This window comes from Taudactylus pleione, unplaced genomic scaffold, assembly GCF_031769625.1.
Source record: "Taudactylus pleione unplaced genomic scaffold, aTauple2 ptg000770l, whole genome shotgun sequence".
Taxonomy (NCBI): Eukaryota; Metazoa; Chordata; class Amphibia; order Anura; family Myobatrachidae; genus Taudactylus; species Taudactylus pleione.
Window position 1 is genome coordinate 58,204 of NW_028285172.1, and position 19,010 is coordinate 77,213.

The 19,010-nt window shown below is 47.8% G+C and overlaps 1 protein-coding gene across 1 annotated transcript in view; it reads left to right on the plus strand.

The window, feature by feature from the left end:
* Positions 1-19,010, plus strand: part of LOC148476831 (F-box only protein 44-like) — a 33,983-nt gene extending 14,973 nt beyond the window's left edge. Inside the window, exons 3-6 of the mRNA XM_088457583.1 lie at positions 8,268-8,394; positions 15,735-15,830; positions 15,915-16,050; positions 17,769-19,010. Of these exons, the coding sequence (XP_088313709.1) occupies positions 8,268-8,394; positions 15,735-15,830; positions 15,915-16,050; positions 17,769-17,918 (509 nt within the window). The 3' untranslated portion in view covers positions 17,919-19,010. The remainder of the gene's footprint in view (positions 1-8,267; positions 8,395-15,734; positions 15,831-15,914; positions 16,051-17,768) is intronic.

A 19,010-nucleotide genomic window follows, 5' to 3' on the forward strand; every position in this document is an offset into this window, starting at 1 on the left:
GTCTGGAGTTCAAATGTATTTGGTCGCTCACGTAATATATGCAGTTGTCATAGGTGGACATGCCTATATTGGATATCAGTCTCCTAACTTTCAGAGTTCCGGCTGCGACGGTATCCTCCGTAAAACCCTATGGCTGCGCTCTGGGAATGCAGAGGTGCAGATACCATCTATAGGGTAGATCTTGTTCAGTCCTGACCTTGACAGGATTGTAGTAACATTGGACAAGTTTACCGCCTTCAGCTATGCCCACTACAGGGCCTCAGACTGTATGTTAAGTCTTTTTGTCCTCTGGGTCAGCCTAAAGGTCTGTTTCTTCATAGACTGTCGGCCTCTACGAGGGCCGACATATCCAGTACCGAGCAGGCCTGGACTGCCAGCCGATCCTGCTTCTGAGCCTTCGGATATATCTTCAGCCTGACGAGACAGGCCTACCACTGGGAGATGGCGATTTTCTCAGTTCGCCCGGTACTAGTGTCAAGTTGCCGCGGCTAGGTGGGTGGGAGGGTACGCCCTCTCTTTGCTCAGGCGGCCTCTTTCCAGATGATGGTACGCAGGCCCTTATTCAGACCCGATCAGGGCCAAACAAATCCAGAAAGCTATACAGTTGTTGCGGTAAGCGGAGCTCATTAGGCCATCCCCACTTTCTCAGCGAGGGACTGGTTGTTCTGCTTTCTTTCTGGTGCGGTGGCTGAATGGTCCTCTTTGGCCTATTCTCTGTCTCAGTTCCTAAAGCTACCTGGGCTCAGGAGGCAATCCCTATGCTCCATCATACTATGTTTGGAACCTGGGGACTTGATGGTATCACTGGATATACAGGACGCGTGCCTACGGGTACTTACAGAGACCTTGCCTCAGTATGGACTGAGGTTTGCTGTATCACAGCACTTACAATTTTTCGGGCTCTGCCTGTTGGGACTGTCCTCAGCCCCACAGGGGTTTACCAGCGTTTTGGATTTTCTGACAGTTCTCCTGTTCAGTATATCCCAATGCTCCTGTACCTGGACAGCCTCCTGCTCTTAGCAGGATCGCCGGGGTACTTTACAGCCAGGTCAGGATGACCGTGGCTTCTTCAGGGTGCAGACGTTTAATCAACGGGGAAAAAGTCCTCCCTGCATCCCTCTCTGGGTATTCTTCACCTATGAGCCCTGCTGGATTATCAGAATCTGAGAATTCTTCTGGCGTAAGACGGCATCTCCACTCTTCCATTAGGAGTACATGGATGTCTACGCAGTCGACATATGTCTTTACACTCTGGGATGCATGGTCCACTATTCAGTGTCTGCCTTTGGAAGGGTGGAATGGGCTCAGTTCCATTCCAGGCCTTTCCATAATTGGCTTATCTCCAGATTGAACAGTGATCCGACAGAAAAAAACTTGTTCCAACGATGATGCTCTCTCCGGAGGCAAGTCAGTCCCTTTCCGGGTGGCTATGGTCATCTCGTCCAGGGTATTCTTTGCTAAGGACAGTGTCTGGTTCGCATCCATTTCAGTGCAGTTGGACGTCTGTCGATTCCACCCTGTCAATTAACTTGTTGGAACTTTAGCCTGTCTTGGGCCTTCACTCTGGCATAACTCTTGTTTCCTGGTGAACCTGAAAAAGTTCAGTCCAACAGGGTCAGGGCAGTGGCTTCCTTTTTTAGCAACACTGTTTGTTGGGTGGCAATGACAGGTATGTCACACATTCGGACATAGTCCGAGGGTCTCCTCCCGACCATCTCGGCAGCGTTCATTTCAAGTCCTCAGCCGTCACGACGTGCATCCCGGGGACTAGTCTCTTCCCCAAGAGAGGTTTCATCTCCTGGTGAGCAGGGGGGACCCCCTGAGGTGACCCTCATGGCCTTCTGACTTTATCACACTATGGTGTTACACTCCAACTCTGGGGATTCTGAAGCAACCTTCAGTGACTCTTTGTCGGTGAAGTGGTCCTTCCTATTTGAGTACCTGTGTTCTCCGGTCTCCCTTCTTCCTCGAGGGAAGTGTTTCAATCGTGACGGAGATGCTTTCCTGCTGGTGGCTCCTGATTGCCCCAGATGTCTGGGGTACTTGGATTTTCGGAGTCTCTCCATAGATACTACATTCCTGATGCTTCACTGCCCGGACCTGTTATCTCAGGGTCCTTGGTTTTGCCTTGGACCTGGGTCGTTTGTCTTTGACTGCGTCCCTATAGTGGTCTTACGGCTTCCCTGGCTTTGTCGTCGTTGGAATGATTAGAGCACATGGATCAGCTTTTGCTGGGACCTACCACAAACTGTGGCAGCCATAATTTTTATGGTATTGTACCTGTCGATACAATCCTCCGGTGTCCAGGATTTCCTGATATTCTGGCATTCCTTCCGGCTGGCTTGGGTTTCACTCTTGGCCTGGCCTTCCTGACAGTGCGGATCTCTACACTGTCGGTATGATTAAGATATGGAATTGCTCCACTCTGGTATCCAGTTCATCCTTTGGAGTGTTTTCTGGATTATGCCTCCATTTGTCCTCCCTAAGGACTCCTTGGGAGTTAGTAGTGGTTCTTCGTTCCCTCCGGGGGCAGTCCATGGAACCGCTGGTTGTGATAGCCATTACATGGTCTATTGCTTTGGCGCTCTCTCTTTCTCTCAGACTGTCGGAATTGGGAGCGTTCTCATGTGGCTCCCTCTTCTGGAGGGCATCATGTCAGGGTGTGAGTTGCTCTCACCCTGTGTTTCTTCTTACTGATTTTTAGGTTCCATATTATTCTGGAACTTATGGTACGGCCATTCAGTCCCCAGTCCTCTCGACTGGTGTGGCCTCATTGATTGTAGTCCGGCCTCTGTGGATTTATGTGATCCGTTCAGGTTCCTTACGGAAATCGGACTCCTTATTGGTGGTCTGAGATTTCTGGTTTTAACAGGAAACGATGGCCGGCCTATAATGAAATGTTGGCTGGATGGCCTCGTATGTCTTCCTCAGGGGCCTACCCATGGGTGGGCATTTCTGTCGTTGAGGCTTGTTTTTTCTCGGGCCATGTAACCCTTGTGGGCGGCTCGTTGTGGCGCCTCGGCTGTTTTGCTTTACTAGGTGTCCACGTGGTCTTCTGTCCATACCTTTTTAAGGTTCTAGGCATTGGTTTCCTTTGCCTCTCAGGATGCTTCCTTTTTGGCGAAGGATTCTCCTCTCAGCACAGGAGCGTCCCCACCCTTGGTTGAACTGCTTTGGGACATCCCCAAGGTCAACCCTGTGGACCCCCTATGGACCCTGAAGTAGAAAACAAGAGATATGGTAAGAACTTACCTTTGTTATCTCTGTTTCTACAAAGTCCATAGGGTCCACAGGGCGCCCGCCCTGACGCACCTTGCTTCATATTGGCTGTGTGGCTGGTCACCGGTTTTCCGTCTCCCATTTCTGTGAGTATGGTTCTAGAGTGTTCCAGTTTTCTCTCTCTTTTTCTCTCCTCCTCTGGCCTTTGGCTACTTACAAACTGAGGTGCCTCTGGCTGGGGGGCGGGGTTATAGGGAGAGTGGACCCAAGTGCATCCTGGGAGCTAAAAGCTTTAACTGCGTGGTGCCCGGATTTGGTTCCCAACCTATACCCCAAGGTCAACCCTGTGGACCCTATGGACTTCGTATAAACAGAGATAACAAAGGGAAGTTCTTACCATATCTCTTGTTTTATAACTAGAAGAGTCCCCAGCACAGAGTCTGCTGCTCCTCTCCCCACTATCTGCAGTTACTCTGTGTTACTGTATAATAATATGAGAGTGGATCTGCCTATAACAGAGACTCTACGCTCTGACTTCTGTCTGTTCCTCTCCCCACTATCTGCAGTTACACTCTCATATTATTATACAGTAACACAGAGTATCTGCCTATAACGCTCATTCTACGCTCTGACTTCTGTCTGTTCCTCTCCCCACTATCTGTATAATAATAATATATTATTACTGTATAATAATATGAGAGTGTATCTGTCTATAACGCTGATTCTACGCTCTGACTTCTGTCTGTATCTGTCTATAACGCTGATTCTACGCTCTGACTTCTGTCTGTATCTGTCTATAACGCTGACTCTACGCTCTGACTTCTGTCTATAACGCTGATTCTACGCTCTGACTTCTGTCTGTATCTGTCTATAACGCTGACTCTACGCTCTGACTTCTGTCTATAACGCTGACTCTACGCTCTGACTTCTGTCTGTATCTGTCTATAACGCTGATTCTACGCTCTGACTTCTGTCTGTATCTGTCTATAACGCTGACTCTACGCTCTGACTTCTGTCTATAACGCTGATTCTACGCTCTGACTTCTGTCTATAACGCTGATTCTACGCTCTGACTTCTGTCTGTATCTGTCTATAACGCTGACTCTACGCTCTGACTTCTGTCTATAACGCTGACTCTACGCTCTGACTTCTGTCTATAACGCTGATTCTACGCTCTGACTTCTGTCTGTATCTGTCTATAACGCTGATTCTACGCTCTGACTTCTGTCTATAACGCTGATTCTACGCTCTGACTTCTGTCTATAACGCTGACTCTACGCTCTGACTTCTGTCTGTATCTGTCTATAACGCTGACTCTACGCTCTGACTTCTGTCTATAACGCTGATTCTACGCTCTGACTTCTGTCTATAACGCTGATTCTACGCTCTGACTTCTGTCTATAACGCTGATTCTACGCTCTGACTTCTGTCTGTATCTGTCTATAACGCTGATTCTACGCTCTGACTTCTGTCTGTATCTGTCTATAACGCTGACTCTACGCTCTGACTTCTGTCTATAACGCTGACTCTACGCTCTGACTTCTGTCTATAACGCTGATTCTACGCTCTGACTTCTGTCTATAACGCTGATTCTACGCTCTGACTTCTGTCTGTATCTGTCTATAACGCTGACTCTACGCTCTGACTTCTGTCTGTATCTGTCTATAACGCTGATTCTACGCTCTGACTTCTGTCTATAACGCTGATTCTACGCTCTGACTTCTGTCTATAACGCTGATTCTACGCTCTGACTTCTGTCTATAACGCTGATTCTACGCTCTGACTTCTGTCTATAACGCTGATTCTACGCTCTGACTTCTGTCTATAACGCTGATTCTACGCTCTGACTTCTGTCTATAACGCTGATTCTACGCTCTGACTTCTGTCTATAACGCTGATTCTACGCTCTGACTTCTGTCTATAACGCTGATTCTACGCTCTGACTTCTGTCTATAACGCTGATTCTACGCTCTGACTTCTGTCTATAACGCTGATTCTACGCTCTGACTTCTGTCTATAACGCTGATTCTACGCTCTGACTTCTGTCTATAACGCTGATTCTACGCTCTGACTTCTGTCTGTATCTGTCTATAACGCTGACTCTACGCTCTGACTTCTGTCTGTATCTGTCTATAACGCTGATTCTACGCTCTGACTTCTGTCTATAACGCTGATTCTACGCTCTGACTTCTGTCTGTATCTGTCTATAACGCTGATTCTACGCTCTGACTTCTGTCTATAACGCTGATTCTACGCTCTGACTTCTGTCTATAACGCTGACTCTACGCTCTGACTTCTGTCTGTATCTGTCTATAACGCTGACTCTACGCTCTGACTTCTGTCTATAACGCTGATTCTACGCTCTGACTTCTGTCTATAACGCTGATTCTACGCTCTGACTTCTGTCTGTATCTGTCTATAACGCTGATTCTACGCTCTGACTTCTGTCTGTATCTGTCTATAACGCTGACTCTACGCTCTGACTTCTGTCTATAACGCTGATTCTACGCTCTGACTTCTGTCTATAACGCTGATTCTACGCTCTGACTTCTGTCTATAACGCTGATTCTACGCTCTGACTTCTGTCTATAACGCTGATTCTACGCTCTGACTTCTGTCTGTATCTGTCTATAACGCTGACTCTACGCTCTGACTTCTGTCTGTATCTGTCTATAACGCTGATTCTACGCTCTGACTTCTGTCTATAACGCTGATTCTACGCTCTGACTTCTGTCTATAACGCTGATTCTACGCTCTGACTTCTGTCTATAACGCTGATTCTACGCTCTGACTTCTGTCTATAACGCTGATTCTACGCTCTGACTTCTGTCTATAACGCTGATTCTACGCTCTGACTTCTGTCTATAACGCTGATTCTACGCTCTGACTTCTGTCTATAACGCTGATTCTACGCTCTGACTTCTGTCTATAACGCTGATTCTACGCTCTGACTTCTGTCTATAACGCTGATTCTACGCTCTGACTTCTGTCTATAACGCTGATTCTACGCTCTGACTTCTGTCTATAACGCTGATTCTACGCTCTGACTTCTGTCTATAACGCTGATTCTACGCTCTGACTTCTGTCTATAACGCTGATTCTACGCTCTGACTTCTGTCTGTATCTGTCTATAACGCTGATTCTACGCTCTGACTTCTGTCTATAACGCTGATTCTACGCTCTGACTTCTGTCTATAACGCTGATTCTACGCTCTGACTTCTGTCTATAACGCTGATTCTACGCTCTGACTTCTGTCTATAACGCTGATTCTACGCTCTGACTTCTGTCTATAACGCTGACTCTACGCTCTGACTTCTGTCTGTATCTGTCTATAACGCTGACTCTACGCTCTGACTTCTGTCTATAACGCTGATTCTACGCTCTGACTTCTGTCTATAACGCTGACTCTACGCTCTGACTTCTGTCTGTATCTGTCTATAACGCTGATTCTACGCTCTGACTTCTGTCTATAATGCTGATTCTACGCTCTGACTTCTGTCTATAACGCTGACTCTACGCTCTGACTTCTGTCTGTATCTGTCTATAACGCTGACTCTACGCTCTGACTTCTGTCTATAACGCTGATTCTACGCTCTGACTTCTGTCTATAACGCTGATTCTACGCTCTGACTTCTGTCTGTATCTGTCTATAACGTTGATTCTACGCTCTGACTTCTGTCTATAACGCTGATTCTACGCTCTGACTTCTGTCTATAACGCTGATTCTACGCTCTGACTTCTGTCTATAACGCTGATTCTACGCTCTGACTTCTGTCTATAACGCTGATTCTACGCTCTGACTTCTGTCTATAACGCTGATTCTACGCTCTGACTTCTGTCTATAACGCTGATTCTACGCTCTGACTTCTGTCTGTATCTGTCTATAATGCTGATTCTACGCTCTGACTTCTGTCTATAACGCTGATTCTACGCTCTGACTTCTGTCTATAACGCTGATTCTACGCTCTGACTTCTGTCTGTATCTGTCTATAATGCTGATTCTACGCTCTGACTTCTGTCTATAACGCTGATTCTACGCTCTGACTTCTGTCTATAACGCTGACTCTACGCTCTGACTTCTGTCTGTATCTGTCTATAACGCTGACTCTACGCTCTGACTTCTGTCTATAACGCTGATTCTACGCTCTGACTTCTGTCTATAACGCTGACTCTACGCTCTGACTTCTGTCTGTATCTGTCTATAACGCTGATTCTACGCTCTGACTTCTGTCTATAATGCTGATTCTACGCTCTGACTTCTGTCTATAACGCTGACTCTACGCTCTGACTTCTGTCTGTATCTGTCTATAACGTTGATTCTACGCTCTGACTTCTGTCTATAACGCTGATTCTACGCTCTGACTTCTGTCTATAACGCTGATTCTACGCTCTGACTTCTGTCTATAACGCTGATTCTACGCTCTGACTTCTGTCTATAACGCTGATTCTACGCTCTGACTTCTGTCTATAACGCTGATTCTACGCTCTGACTTCTGTCTATAACGCTGATTCTACGCTCTGACTTCTGTCTGTATCTGTCTATAATGCTGATTCTACGCTCTGACTTCTGTCTATAACGCTGATTCTACGCTCTGACTTCTGTCTATAACGCTGATTCTACGCTCTGACTTCTGTCTGTATCTGTCTATAATGCTGATTCTACGCTCTGACTTCTGTCTATAACGCTGATTCTACGCTCTGACTTCTGTCTATAACGCTGACTCTACGCTCTGACTTCTGTCTGTATCTGTCTATAACGCTGACTCTACGCTCTGACTTCTGTCTATAACGCTGATTCTACGCTCTGACTTCTGTCTATAACGCTGACTCTACGCTCTGACTTCTGTCTGTATCTGTCTATAACGCTGATTCTACGCTCTGACTTCTGTCTATAACGCTGATTCTACGCTCTGACTTCTGTCTATAACGCTGATTCTACGCTCTGACTTCTGTCTGTATCTGTCTATAACGCTGACTCTACGCTCTGACTTCTGTCTATAACGCTGATTCTACGCTCTGACTTCTGGCTGTATCTGTCTGTCCTCAGAGGGTTTCCAGTCCTGGCTGATAGGGACTAATGGAGGTGACCAATGGGCAGTGGAGGAGCTCCCGGATGATTCTGTATTGCACTGTGACCATGAGACCGTTACCAAATACTTTGTTACATCATACCAGTGAGTCACCACCTATATACAGTATATACAGTGTGTGTATATATATATTTTTCTACTTCAGGGTCCACAGGGTTGACCTTGGGGTATAGGTTGGAAACTAAATCCGGGCACCACGCAGTTAAAGCTTTTAGCTCCCAGGATGCACTTGGGTCCACTCTCCCTATAACCCCGCCCCTCAAGCCAGAGGCACCTCAGTTTAAGTTGGTGCCCGGCCGGAGTCGGGTCACCGTTACTGCAGGGGGGCTGCTTAGCAGCCCCTAAGTTTAAAATTTATTTTAAAAGAGTTTTTTATTATTTTTTACTACTCTTCAGAGCGGCAGCATCAGACTGTCCAATGGACGTCTAAGCTGCCGCTCCTACACCCCGCCGGCGCTGCGACGCCAGTACAGATCTGGGGATCGCAGCGGGACCCCAGAGTCTGTACTAGCCGGGCTCTGGAGGAATCCCTGGGCTGCTGCCGGATCGACGGGGACAGGTAAGTTGCGTGGTCACCGCTTGCGGTGACCCGCGTGTACATGCAGCCTTATGCCTCCAGTCTCTGGGGACAGACCGGAGGCGCTAGCGGTGGCGGCGGGCTCCCCCTCCTTGGAGGCATACCCCGCGTGTCCACAGCCCACCAGGGATTATAGCGGCAGCCGGCATCCCAGGGGGTTAATTGCTAGCCAGGGGAGGAAGCCTTCCCTGTCTAGCGGCTCCTCCCCTCAGCTCAGCGCGCCTTTCAATACTACAGTCTGGCGTCGCTGAGCTGCTTCCTCCGCGGGCCACGCTTCTTCTGAGGTCTCCAGCGGCCATTTTCTCTCTGTGGTGCTGCAGAACTCTTAGGATGTCAGTGAGCCCAGTCCCCCTGCGTACCTGGCCATTTTGGGTGAGTGTACACAGCGCTATAGCCTTCCCAGACACTGAATCTGGGCAGTTGAATGTAGCGACATTGTGCAGTATATTATATGTCATGCTTATGTATGTATATATATGTCTGCATTGTATGTGACTTATGCTAGTGCTGACTGTCTGCTTTTTCTCTCACCTGTCAGTGTATATCTATCCCTTTTCTTTATCTGCCCTAATACAGGTGTACCTGGGGTGGTTCTGAGACCTCACATATATATATTTGTTAATATCTGTGAGGTTTGTCACATACTGTTGCGTGCTGCACGTTGCCATATTTTAGATGGAACTGTGAGTTGCATACGCTGATAATGGGTCCCTGCAGCTAATCTTAGCGTCAGTCAGGACTGGTATGGCGCTGCTTAATATTTCCGTCAAGATAGTCAGATATATCTGACCAGGAGATTGCACACGATACTGCACCCATTATTGCTATCCTGCAAGTCATGGCCTGCAGGTAGTAGTGCGGAGGATTTTAATTCAGAAAGGTTTATGTATGCGGCACCATCTGGTGCGGGGCCCCTTGCACGACCCCCTTAAAGGGCGGTTTATTTCTCAGGATCCTCTCCTTTGAGGATCGCCGGGCGGGCCCCATTGTCGTTACTCGCTTGGAGTTACTTCACCATACTGCCCTTTGAACTCTGGGTATCTCGCAATTTCTTGCAATTTACCCCTGTGCAACAGACTATCGTTCCCCGCCAGGGTTTTTCACAGTACATGAATTACCTCCGATACCACATCGGTCTGTCATTCCCCTTGCAGGGATTACCACAACGGCCACCCTGGTGGATGTCGTTTTATACGAAATACTAATTGGCGTGATATACGCCCTGTGGTTACTGACCAGTGGCTCTGCCGTGAACTGGATGGTGTATTCGGCTCTTTCCCTCTCACATGGGGGGAGCCGATTTCAAGTATTATTATCTCTGCTTTGGGGCTGGTGGCCAGGTTCATTCTGGATATAGAGAATGTCGATTCTGCACCTGTATCATACATCTCCCGTTTTCTGCCCAGCGGGTGGATCTCATAGCGAGAGTCTGGCTGTCGCCAGATATGAGGAGTCACAAAGGCCTCCTGTTTCCCATTCCCTGGGGGTCCTCACAAGTAATGGAAATCCCCTTCTGGGATGGATTTGTATGTTAATCGTCGGGTTACAGGCATTAATACGCCTCCCATCCCGGCCTGGACGAATTTTACGGATCCGTAGGTGGTAACTTTGCCTGAAATCGATGTACTCGTTTTCAGGGCCTGTTGCCCGTCCTACCATGGCCATCGCATGGTGATGCTTTTGTGACGTTTTTCCCCTCCAATACGTCTGGGGTTCAAATATCTTTTGCCGCTCACATAAAATATGCAGTGGTCATATGTGGGATTACCTCATGGGATGCCGGTCTTCTAACTTTCAGGGTTTCGGCGGCGACTGTATCCGCCGCAATACCCTATGGCTGCGTTATGGGAAAGCAGAGGTGCAGACTCCTTCCATGGGGAAGATCTTGTTTGGTCCTGACCTTGACAAGATCGTTGCATCATTGGCAGTATCACTAATGGGGAGATACCGTCTTTAGCTACTCCCACTACATTCGGACTAACTCTAAGTCTTTTTGTCCTCAGGGTCAGCCTAAAGGCCTGTTTTTTTCCTAGGCTGTCAGCCTCCATGGGGGCCACCATATCCAGTACCGAGCAGTCCTGGACTTCCGGTTGACCCTGTTTCTACACCTGAGGATATACCTTCAGCCTGACGGGACAGGTCTACATCTGGGGAATTCCAGAGTGAGGTACTGATTCTCAACGGCCTCCCATTGCTCAGGCGGCCTCCTCACAGGCATTGTTACACAGGCCCTTCTTCAGACCCGATCAGGGCCTTACAATCCCAGAAAGCTATACAGTCTTTGTGGTAAGCAGAGCTATTTCGGCCAACCTCACTATCTCAGTGAGGGACTGGTTGTTCTACTTTCTTTCTGGGGCAGTGACCGACTGGTCCTCCTTTGCCTATACTCTGTCTCAAATCCCTGAATCAGATTCCAACGGTGCCTTGACTCAGGTGGAATCGTCCATGCTCCATCATCCGATGTTTGGAACCTGGGGATTTTATGGTGTATCTGAGTATTCAGGATACGTACCTACGGGTACATACAGAGCCCTCTCATCAGCATGGGTTCAGGTTTGCTGTGCCACAGCAACACTTGTAAGTTTCGGGCTCTGCCTTTTGGGGCTGTCCTCAACTCCACCGGGGTTTACCAGCTTTTTGGATTTTCTGACAGTTCACCTGTTCAGTGTATCCGAATGCTCCTTTCTCTGGACGGTCTCCTGCTTTTAGCAGGATCACCAAGGTACCTTACCGTCAGGTCAGGATAACCGTGGCTTCTTCTCGGCACAGATAATTAGTCAACGGAGCAAAAGTCCTCCCTGCATCCCTCACAGGGTTTTCTTAATCTGGGAGCACTGCTGGATTCTCAGAATCTGAGAATTTTTCTGGCGTAAGACAAGATCTCCACTCTTCAGCTTGGAGTGTGCGGATATCTATGCAGTCGACATATGTCATTACTCTTTGTGATGCGCGGTCTACCAGAGTGTCTACCTTTTTTGTAGGGTGGAATGTGCTCAGTTCCATTCCAGGCCTTGCCATAATTGACTCCCCTCCAGATGGATCGAGTTTTTTCCATCGGATCGCTGTTCGAACGATGATACTTTCTCCGGAGGCGAGTTGGTCTCTGTCCGGGTGGCTATGGCCATCTCGTCCAGGGTGTTCTTTGCTACAGACAGTGTCTGGTCCGCATTCGTTTCGGGGCAGTTGGACGTCTGTCGCTTCTGCCCTGCCACTTAACTTGTTGATACTTTAGGCTGTCTTGGACCTTCACTCTGGCCTAACCCATATGTCACGGTAAACCTGAATAGGTTCAGTCTGACAGTGTCACAACAGTGGCTTCCATCTAGGCAACACTGGTAGTTGGGTGGCAATGTCAGGAATGTCATCCATTCTGACATGGCCAGGAGAAGACCCTTGGACTAACTCTGCAGTGTTTATTCCCGGAGCTCTCCATTGGGAAGCGGGCTTCCTCAGCCGTCACGACGTGCATCCCGGGGTCTAGTCTCTTCTCCAAGAGAGGTTTCAACTCCTGGTGAGCAGAGGGGGCCTCCCTGAGGGGATTGATCCTCATTGCCTTCTGACTCGATCACACATTACCGGTGTTACAGTCCAGCTCTAGGAGTACTGAAGCTACCTTCAGTGACTCTTTGTCAGTGAAGTGGTCCTTCCACTTTGTGTACCTGTGTCCTCCGGTCTCCCTTCTTCCTCGAGGTCTTCGGAAGTTTAATTCGAGACGGAGGGGCTTTCCTTCTGGGGGCTCCAGTTCATCCCAGACATCACTGGTACTAAGATTTTCGGAGTCTCCTCATCGATGCTCCGTTCCTACTGCTTCACTATCTGGACCTGTTGTCTCAGGGTCCTTGTTTTTCCCTGGACCTGGATCGTTTGTCTTTGACTGCGCCCCTACCGTGGTTCTAGGGCTTCCCTGGCTCTGTCTTCATTGAGATGTTTAGAGCAGATAGGCCAGACTTTGCTGGGATCTGCCACGGACTGTGGCATACATAATTCTTATGGTATCGTACCTGTCGATACGATCCTCCGGTGTCCAGGATTTCCAGATATTCTGGCATTCCTTCCGGCTGGCTTGGGTTTCACTCTTGGCCTGGCCTTCCTGACAGTGCGGATCTCTACACTGTCGGTATGGCTAAGATATGGAATTGCTCCGCTCTGGTATCCAGTTCATCCTTTGGAGTGTTTTCTGGATTATGCCTCCATTTGTCCTCCCTAGGGACTCCTGGGGAGTTAGTAGTGGTTCTTTGTTCCCTCCGGGGACAGTCAATGGAACCGCTAGTTGTGATAGCCATTACATGGTCTATTGTTTAAGCTCTCTCTCTCAGGGTGTTTAAATCAACCAGGAGAGTGTCTGAATTGGGAGCGTTCTCATGTGGCTCCCTCTTCTGGAGGGCATTATGTCAGGGTGTGAGTTGCTCTCGCCCTGTGTTTCTTCTTAAAGTGGTTTTTAGGTTCCATATTATTCTGGAACTTATGGTACGGCCATTCAGTTCCCAGTCCTCTCGGCTGGTGTGGCCTCATTGACTGTGGTCCGGCCTCTTTGGCTTTATGTAATCCGTTCAAGTTCCTTATGGTAATCGGACTCCTTATTGGTGATCTGCGGTTTCTGGTTTTCACAGGAAACGATGGCCGGCCTATAATGAAATGTTGGCTGGATGGCCTCGTATGTCTTCCTCAGGGGCCTACCCATGGGTGGGCATTTCTGTCGTTGAGGCTTGTTTTTTCTCGGGCCATGTAACCCTTGTGGGCGGCTCGTTGTGGCGCCTCGGCTGTTTTGCTTTACTAGGTGTCCACGTGGTCTTCTGTCCATACCTTTTTAAGGTTCTAGGCATTGGTTTCCTTTGCCTCTCAGGATGCTTCCTTTTTGGCGAAGGATTCTCCTCTCAGCACAGGAGCGTCCCCACCCTTGGTTGAACTGCTTTGGGACATCCCCAAGGTCAACCCTGTGGACCCCCTATGGACCCTGAAGTAGAAAACAAGAGATATGGTAAGAACTTACCTTTGTTATCTCTGTTTCTACAAAGTCCATAGGGTCCACAGGGCGCCCGCCCTGACGCACCTTGCTTCATATTGGCTGTGTGGCTGGTCACCGGTTTTCCGTCTCCCATTTCTGTGAGTATGGTTCTAGAGTGTTCCAGTTTTCTCTCTCTTTTTCTCTCCTCCTCTGGCCTTTGGCTACTTACAAACTGAGGTGCCTCTGGCTGGGGGGCGGGGTTATAGGGAGAGTGGACCCAAGTGCATCCTGGGAGCTAAAAGCTTTAACTGCGTGGTGCCCGGATTTGGTTCCCAACCTATACCCCAAGGTCAACCCTGTGGACCCCCTATGGACTTCGTAGAAACAGAGATAACAAAGGGAAGTTCTTACCATATCTCTTGTTATTTAGTTGTTTTTTATTTTTTGAATATAAAACATAAATAAATGTTGGGGTGAGTTGGGCTGTGTTCTGAGCACCTGATAGTCCCCGTGTGTGCAGGGTCCTGAGCTGGGGGGAGTAGGACAATGTGCAGGAAATCCTCTCCTGAAAGGCGTGTGGCAGCTACAGATGGGTTCTTGTACACCTGGCGCGTATACGCCGTACCCCCCGTGTCACTCCAGCACGTGCAGCCTCTTAGAGACGCTGGGGTGCGACATTACTGGCACGGGAATTAGTTTTACACACGTTCAAAGTCGCAGATAAAGCAGAACAGGACGTAGCGTGAGAAAAAGCCGCGGCAGTGTAGCGGTGAGGTGAGGCAGAGCCTCTCCTGTCATATACTCCAGAGTATTTACTATAACAAATCTAAGGAAATATTAAAGAAAATAATATAAATCTCCTCTTTGTATTATTCTAATCATTTGTATAGTCACAACTCTGGAGTAATAAGTGTATGGGAGGTGAGGCGCTGCCTCCCCCGTGTACCTCTTCCTGCACCTCCCTGATCTAACCTCACCTAATTCCCAGCACTATATACTGTACAGCACCTTTATATAATGCCCACATGTATCCCCGGGCACATATATGTATCTGTAACTCTTATACTAGCCAGTGCCTCCCCAGCCATGTACCTCACTGCACGTCACTGAGCACTTGGTATACAGTGTCGGGCTCAGTCGCACGTCCTATTAATCACTGCGATCTAGCAAAGTAGTTTTGACGCTTCCAGTTGTTTTGTGTGAATAAGATGCTAATATTACCACAAAATACGCTCAGAGGACACATCTGTATTTATCACTTGTGTCAGTGAGGACAGGGCTGCATGTGACAGGGGCAGTGACATGATGGGAGGAGGGGAATGGAGGCAGCAGGAAGTCACAGACTGAGAGTTATATAGTGGGAGGAGCAGGGTCCCCAGCAGCACAGAGTATATCAGGAGATGAGTGATGTGTCAGTGAGGACAGGGCTGCATGTGACAGGGGCAGTGACATGATGGGAGGAGGGGAATGGAGGCAGCAGGAAGTCGCAGACTGAGAGTTATATAGTGGGAGGAGCAGGGTCCCCAGCAGGACAGAGTATATCAGGAGATGAGTGATGTGTCAGTGAGGACAGGGCTGTATGTGACAGGGGCAGTGACATGATGTGAGGAGGGGAATGGAGGCAGCAGGAAGCCACAGACTGAGAGTTATATAGTGGGAGGAGCAGGGTCCCCCAGCAGCACAGAGTATATCAGGAGATGAGTGATGTGTCAGTGAGGACAGGGCTGTATGTGACAGGGGCAGTGACATGATGTGAGGAGGGGAATGGAGGCAGCAGGAAGTCGCAGACTGAGAATCCCCCACAGTACAGAGGAGGGAGGTTTATATCGGAGGAGCAGGGAAATTATATGACAATAAGTTAATGAAGTTAGTTGGTAAATAACCTGTATCTGTATCTTACAGCACTTGCATAAAGTCCCAGCTCATTGACCTGAGGAAAGCGGGATATAGACAGCACTTCATGGATCTTGTACAACCAGACATTGTGGTCAGAGACTGGTGAGCGGACGCTGTGTCACGCGGGAAGGACACTATGGAGGCGCAGACATTAATGTAGTCTGTTCTCTCCGCGTTTCTGCCCAGGTTTGCGGCTCGGACAGATTGCGGCTGTCGGTATGAGGTGCTGGTCCAGCTGCAGTCAGAAAAGAAGAAAACCTTAAAAGAGTTCAGGCCGGAGAAAGTGGTGATAAAGCAATGGAGCGACGGCCGCTGGCAAAAGGTGGGGAAACTCGCCAAACAATTACCCATGAAGGGGCCTATTTACAAAGCTCTGGAGTAAGCAGAGAATCTTATGTTGGCAGAACATATTTACCATTTACTATTAGAGAAATACACACAGCTCCTATGGGAGAATGAAGGAAAGCACAAAATATGTCAATAAATCCTTATTCCTACATAAAATCTAACTTTTCACAGATATACATAACTTTCTATAATCACTGGCTCCACGAGAAGTCACTTGTGGCCGGATCGCTAATTGGACTGTACTTACACCTTACTGCGTACGCACTGCACGCCACACTTCCGTTCTTTAGTGCAGCCGGCATCACAAGACGCCAAGATAACATTGCGAGAACTCACTAGAGACAACCGCATACCGACCTGCGCGGAACCTCAGAATAAGGTCCAATATATCGTTTGCATTGATTTGATGAGTTTCTTGGTAAAAAAGAAAGAGGATCTAAAATGAAATAATCCCAGAAAAAATGATAGATAAACAAATTGGAACAGGGCTCTCCCCTTCCCACCTGGCCGCAGCTCTTAAACTGCTGCGACTTTTGGGGAAGGTGGCGTCAGAGGTCTGAGCACATTGTATACATACAAGTATCTGTACCCTGTACATGCATAAATAATTATCCCGGAGGTGTCTGACCTGCTCCCCAGAATCCCTGAGGAAGTGGACGGGAATACTGGGTATGGGTCGGGCCGGTAATGATACTTATTCCGTAGGGGTACCGGCTGGTGCAGCGTTTCTCAGCAATGCGTCTCTAAATCCCAGGTAACTACATTTATTTCTGTTACTCTTTGAGGAAACCAAACTGTGTTCAACGCGCAAATACAGGAGCACAGAAATCACAGACTGATAAAAGATCTCAGTGGAAAATACGTTTATAAAGGTCTATCTGGTACAAGCCGCAGCTGGTGATGTACAAATCAATAAAAGTAATGAGTCTATTCATTATAAAGATCACGCAGGTGGTAACACAGATACCCCCTTAGCTTAGCTCTCAGTCCTGACGCGGCACGCCATCCTTGTACAGTAATACACAAACCTAAATCCATCACGCTCCAAAAATACAACGTTTCAGGAATATGACTGTAGGAACTGACGCTATGGTCATATGGTGACCGTTCCCTGACCCATCTCCTTCCTTCTGGGCTCAGATCCCTCCACAGCCCATCTAGTGTCTCTGCATTACGTGCGTTAGCTCAGTTTACACATTCGCACTGTTACACCCAGCAATGTAACGTATCAACCGATGTAGCGATGATGGGAATCGCGGGGACAGCACCCGTCAGGTATCCCCAGTTACAGAAGTAGCGGTGATAGGGATCGCAGGGACAGCTGGTTCTCAGATTACTTCACCTCGTGCTGGAACAATGTACAATTGCTTTGATATTTTAATATCCTCTGCCTCATCTCGCAGCACGTAGGATACTAATTTAGCACTGCCGCTCTGCAGCACTTAGGATACTAATTTAGCTCTGCCGCTCTGCAGCACGTAGGATACTAATTTAGCACTGCAGCACGTAGGATACTAATTTAGCACTGCCGCTCTGCAGCACGTAGGATACTAATTTAGCACTGCCGCTCTGCAGCACGTAGGATACTAATTTAGCACTGCCGCTCTGCAGCGCATGATGAACAGACCCCTTATCCTATCAGCTATAGTTCTGACACTTGTGTAACTGTATCTGTTCCCTTTCTTTCCTCAGATGACGCACACCTTTCGGAACTACGGCCCAGGAGTGCGCTATATTTATTTTCAACATGGAGGAAAAGACACACAGTTCTGGGCTGGCTGGTATGGGGTCAGAGTGACCAATAGCAGCGTTACCATTGAGCCGGAGGATCTCCGCACCTAAATCCTGCACCGTCTACAAATAAAGGCTTTATGGTTCCTGTGTATGTATAGTACATGGATTCCTACTAGTATAGCGAGGGGTACTTACAGCACGGTGTGCGTAGGACCAGTATTATTACTGCAGGGAGAGAAACGCGTCACTTTGTCTTGGTTGAAGAAGTCAGTCGAGGAACATTGGACACAGGAGGTCAGTGATAAGGAAACACTTTATACATTACTCCTCTACATCATCCGAGTCCTTCTTTACTTACTCTGGTCACTATTTGTTCTACACCGATCTCCAATGGTCCCTGGTACAGCTGCCAGTCAGGTATTGGGGCAATATTCCATATATACCTCCCTATGGCTGTCCAGTCAGTTATAGGGGGGATATACAGTATATACCTTAACTATACTGAATTTGAACCTCTATACGCTCCTACCTATACCTTCTAAAGCCTGCCTATAAACCTCTGACTGCGTACGCAAATAAGCGTCAATCTTGGACAGTAAATAAAAACCTTAGACCTAGAACATGTGTTTTCAAAGAACAAAGTATTATTCAAGTAAAAGTACAGTCAGTTACACGCTATGATCAAAGTACAGTTTAGCACAAAGAATTATACAGACCCAAGTACAGTTATACATACACAGCGCTCTGGACCAGATACCGGCATCAGCAAGAAACCCCCGTCTATCAGCATTCAGCAAGAAGACTCCAGATTGGGGTCACAACACACACGTTTATACTCTCACAGAAACAGACAACACAATAGAGAAGTTTGTTGCTAATACCATTGGTCCTCAAGGAGGATGCATCTGTTACAAGGCATCTAACAGGTTGATTCAAATAGAGGCTGGACTGTGTCTAACAACTGGTGGTCTCTGGTTTCCTGCCTCATGCAAACATTCACAGAAATACATTTTGCTGCTTTAAATCTCTTCGGTCCATAAGTTGAGAATGCATGTTGTGATTTTCAACAGCATTCCGGTATCATCGGTGTGAAAGAGTGCAGATCAGTATAATATTAAACATGACTGACTTATGTATTAAACCTTAGCTACCAAATAACATTTCTCAGCAATTATAATAAATGAACAAAGTTGAATCTTA